Source organism: Anarrhichthys ocellatus, unplaced genomic scaffold (assembly GCF_004355925.1).
Source record: "Anarrhichthys ocellatus isolate YVR2014 unplaced genomic scaffold, GSC_Weel_1.0 scaffold3954, whole genome shotgun sequence".
Lineage (NCBI taxonomy): Eukaryota > Metazoa > Chordata > Actinopteri > Perciformes > Anarhichadidae > Anarrhichthys > Anarrhichthys ocellatus.
The window spans coordinates 1-4,982 of NW_022283928.1; the positions used below are offsets into that span (position 1 = coordinate 1).

The window sequence follows — 4,982 nt, forward strand, 5'->3', positions numbered from 1 at the left end:
TCAGGTTTCACATTCACAGAAGCTTTATTTTTTGTATTTATGAATGAAATGGAACAGACAGACAGACAATCGATCAAAACAGTGATTGTATCTTAAAGTGAATGTATTATCATACACTCACGTGTTTATTTCTAAGTAATGTATTTATGTTACGTTGAATATGTTTTATCTCGGTTGTCCTTTTGTCTTTGCCACTGCTTTTCGTTTTCTTTTCGGAAAGCTCCATCTGTATGTGAGTAATTCTGATGTTTTCTCTTGATACTATATGCGAACAGTGTGAAAGATTAGAAAGAAGAAATGTATGGGCGTATTCATTGTTATGAGGCGTTGGGGAAATGCAGGAAGTGCACTTAAACACGCCGTTTACCTGAAAGGCTGCTGTTGCAAACGGTGAGAACATTTCCGAATAATCCCACACGGTAATTAAGTAGGTCACTTATGATGTATGTAGCAGTAGGACACATTTGTGTCCCCTGTAAAATGAAGTTGCTTTTAAGTTTGTCAGGTTAGCACCACATGCGGTACCGATTGTACAGCTCAGTGTTGTATCTGGCTTGGACAATAGTTAGCCTACCTGTTTCTTTTTGTAAAGTGAAAACCATTTCCCTCATTGGAAGACGAGCCTTATTTAACTTTCCATTCTAGATAAGAAACATAAAAGGAGGGAGAAAATAAAGATCCCAGAAAAAGACAGTAAAAATCCCAGAAAATAAATCAACGTCAAATGATTGGCACTTGATCTGACGAGGAAAATATGAACCACTGGCGTATAGGGGGCTTGTTCTGTGTGTCCAGAAGTGCATGAACCCTTGTTGTCTTGTCCGAAGGTCGATAAAGACTGCCTGTGCAACTATGCTGAAGAGAGTCCCCGTGCGCATGGACATGGACATCGCCACAGTAAATGCTCTTCCTTTCGAGGATTTTGTGAATCTTTTGGGCAATGTGGTGGAGAAATGTCCCATCATAACAGCTGCTGTGTGGTCCGGGCGTCCCTTTTTGAACTTTACTGCGTTGGAGGCTGCAATCAATGAATTCATCGATGCTCTCCCAGAATCAGGTGAGAACTAAATTTAGTTAAGTTTTGTCTTTGTGATTTGCAGTTTGGCCCTGAAATGTCATTTACTCCCCGGGCAATGGCACAGATACGACGTCATTAAGGCACTGTATTCGTTCGTGTGCAGGTAAAGAGGGGATCCTCAGGTGCCACCCTGACCTCGCAGGCAGGGACCTGCAGAGCGGCACATTGACTCGGGAATCGCGCGAGGAGCAGGCAGGAGCCGGGATGGATGCGTTGAACTCTGCAGATGCCTCGCGCATGGCCCGGCTCAACGAGGAGTACAAGGAGCGTTTCGAGTTCCCGTTTATCATCTGCGCCCGGGTGAACGACAAGGCGAACATTTTACGGCAACTGTCCGAGCGCTGTCAGAACGAGCGCGCGCTGGAGAGGGCGCGCGGAATCGAGGAGGTGAAGAAGATATGTCGCCTGCGTCTTCAAGCTCTCGTGCTCACTGACGCTCCAAACAAGTTATGAACCGTAACTACTGGAGTTTATATTGGATTCATCTTGTGCCAGTTTAACCACCCAGATGTAAAGACTGCCATTGTTCCCAGGCTATAGGCGGTGTGATATTTGCTTTATTCAAGTCATACTGTACAGTGAACTCTTCAAACAATAAAATGTGTACCATTGATTCTAATTTAACAATTTACACGATATATCCTATGTACAAGTTGACATTCATAAAATAGCAAACGTAGTCCTATTACACATAAATACATCCATAAACTTGATTGTATACTACTCACATGTCTGAGGTGAAAAACAATGCACTCACTGCAAAACATGATCAGACCATGCTTCAGTTTGTGCAACTGATAAGGTTCTGTCAGCATGCCATCTGGTGCCCAAAAAAAACATCAAAGCATGCACGATGAAGTGGAATGAAGAAATGCTCATTCAGTCCAGACAGACAGTGGTATCCAGTAAGAGGGCAAAGGTGGTCCTTGAGAAGGTTGAAGGGGGTCCCTGGAAAATGAGCACTTTATGTAAATAGCTATAAGAGAGACTGGCCTATTGGTTGCACTCTCCTTTCTTGCCCTAATCATGAATCTTATAAGATTTCACTCAAATGGGTCTGCCTTAAAATGTTGATTTAAGTCTCTTTCTATTTGGGTTTTCAAAAAAAAAAAAGGTTCCTGCATTGAGAGTTTGAACCTGCGGGCTCTATGCCGTCTCTCTGGTCGCAGGTGTGGAGAGGGAGTGACCGTGCAGCGGAGAAACAGGAGGTGAAGTGGTGTGAGGTCCGTTCGTAGAGGTGACCCCTCCCGCGGCCTCCCCCTGGTCTCCAGAGGTGATGGAGGAGTCCTGGTCCGGGTCGGACCCCCTCACCTTCCTTCGGTCTTCCTCCTTCTTCCACTTCATGCGCCGGTTCTGGAACCAGATCTTGATGTGGCGCTCGGTGAGGCACAGGGTCAGCGCCAGCTCCACGCGGCGCGGTCTCGAGATGTAGCGATTGAACAGGAACTCCTTCTCAAGCTCCAGCAGCTGGGCGCGCGTGTAGGCTGTCCTCGTGCGTTTGTTTTCCTCGGATTCCGCCATCACGTATGGTCCTGGACACAAACAGATGTACTTAGATTGAATTGGTTTTAAACTGTGATATGTCCGTCCGTAGACGTTCCCTGATCCAATTCCAATAGTGCAAACTCTTAACCCACTCCTATTTCTAAATTGATGATTTAAGAATATCTTATTTTGCAGTGAAACCGGTATCTCTTTAAATCTGCACACATGTTGACGCTATAAGCTTCCAGTTTCTTTTACCAATGATTCCTTATAGTCTTAACTGTTGCTCATGCTTGGTCTCTTTCTGACTTTTCAAAAGCCAGTCTGGTTGAACCATCGCACTGCCATTGTACATTTTAAAGTATTAATGATCATAAAGGGAGAATATTATGTTTTACTGCAAATGACTATTGGGCTTACAAGTACATGGGTTCGATTTTGAACTCTCCAGCAGGCACCTAAACCACATGAGCATGTCTTCTGATAGTAAAATAAACATTTACTCTCTTGTAATGTTACAAGGAATTCACAATTACTTGAGATTTACCCAAAGATAAGCATTTTCTTTAGTCCGAGTTAAAATTTGGAAGAAACAGGTGATTAGCAGAAAAGCTAAAGCAAGACTTGGTGGTATATTATTAAGATTTAGTTTAAGGGATGTTGTGCGTATTGTAGTTTCCCCGTAGTATGGACAAAAAATATATATATTTCCCAGCTTTTACACTATTTTTTATGGCTGAATTGCTGCAGTATATTTTGGAAAACAAAACAGTGAAACAAGAAACTTTTACAGGCTATAAAGCCACCACATTACTCCTTATTTTCAGGATGTCCTGATCCCCTCCTCAGGGTCCTCAACCTGATGATTAGTGAATAGACTCAGTTAAGGAATTACCTATCATACCGATGGCCTCAAGATGTTCTGAAAAACTAAATTCAAAAGTATGAGTAATTAAATTAAGCCTACATTTTGCAGTTAGTCTTTAGTTACACACCAGTTGCTTTAATGGTGCCCTTTATTTATTTATTTATTTATTTTACCTGTACAAAAATCAATAAGGGATTCGCTCATACTCATTGTACAGAGTCAATGAAAAATATATTTCTCCTCCAGAAAAGTCTTTTTGTGTTGATTAAAATTGAAAGTTAAATTTTAACTATTCACGATCAGTAAGATACAACTAGTTTAGGTAATTTCAATTGTAGTTTTAATTGAACCCATTTTTTATACATTCAATTAACGGTATAAATGCTTATTAATCATGGCATATGGACCCTTGGCGTCCATTATATTAGCCCACCACTTGTAAAAAATAAAAACAAACCCCTCATAATGTAATTTTGTCCGTTTAAAAACTTAAATTTACATTTACTGGAATTATGTTATTTAAAACATGACCTATAGAGTCATTGACATATCTTCAGTAGGCCCACACTCGAATTAATCACAAAAACTATGCGCAAAATAAACCAAAAGAGGACTTTGTCTACAAGTTGTATAAATCAACAATACAAATGTCCTACATTAAATTAGTGACGCAGAACAAAAGTTAGTTCAATGATCTGAAACTTCTCTGATATGAGAAAAGTCTGAGAACTTCATATATATTTTAGCTGAAGAAACTTTGCGGTTTATTACGTTCACATTTTTCACGCTCACTAAAAACAAACTTCAATTTATTAGGCCTATAAATAAAGCTAATTTTATAATCAAAACGCCTCCCAATAAAAGACTAAGTACTACTAAGTAATCTAATAAACACTAATATAAAATCTACTTTTGTTCATATAGCACGCCAACATCAATCAAAACCTATTGCGTATAGACGTGGGTGCTTTACCGGCCTATTGTACTCTATAGTGTAGGATACAGCCTATTGATGGTTTAAGATGGGGCGATTTGTGAATATGTTTTGTATAGGCAAAACCCACATTTTTGTGACGATAAGACCTGATAAAAGCCAGCGCTGACTTTCCGGGCCTTTTAGAATTTGACTGACAAGGTAAACTGAAACACCCAAGATCATATTGTTGTGAGCATGATGTCATAGGCCCTCAGAACGAGTCAGATGAAACTCACCCGTTAGTGCTATGACTACAGAGTACAGAGTAATGTGGTAAACATAACTGAAGCCCATCTGCAATTTGAAACAAGCTGAGAAGTGATTATATATATAGTTATACCAAATCAAGCATAATCAGATCTCCACTCAGTGATTGTCTTTGTAATTATCTCAAACACATGACATGTACAGATGTGTAGCGGGTTGGAAGATTTACCTGACCACTGTCCCTTCCAGGTGTGCGAGTGAGATTTTGTGGTTTTCATCCAGGGGAAAGGGAGGTGATATCTGCCCTGCTCCCCCGTGTCTCCATAGCCTGCAGCCGGCGGGAGAGGCTGCTGCTGGAGCCCCTGGGG

At 40.9% G+C, this 4,982-nt stretch overlaps 2 protein-coding genes across 2 annotated transcripts; one reads left to right on the top strand and one right to left on the bottom strand.

Annotated features, from left to right (window-relative positions):
* Nucleotides 1-23: 23 nt before the first annotated feature.
* On the top strand, nt 24-2,018 carry LOC116379239 (2-oxo-4-hydroxy-4-carboxy-5-ureidoimidazoline decarboxylase-like). Its single transcript, XM_031841178.1, has 3 exons — nt 24-390; nt 828-1,057; nt 1,182-2,018. Exons 1-3 carry the CDS (start codon nt 302-304, stop codon nt 1,529-1,531), a joined length of 669 nt encoding a protein of 222 aa, XP_031697038.1. The 5' UTR covers nt 24-301; the 3' UTR covers nt 1,532-2,018.
* pdx1 (pancreatic and duodenal homeobox 1) lies at nt 1,618-4,976 on the bottom strand. Its single transcript, XM_031841179.1, has 2 exons — nt 4,844-4,976; nt 1,618-2,610 (listed from the first exon to the last, which is right to left on the bottom strand). Exons 1-2 carry the CDS (start codon nt 4,890-4,892, stop codon nt 2,225-2,227), a joined length of 435 nt encoding a protein of 144 aa, XP_031697039.1. The 5' UTR covers nt 4,893-4,976; the 3' UTR covers nt 1,618-2,224.
* Nucleotides 4,977-4,982: the final 6 nt, after the last annotated feature.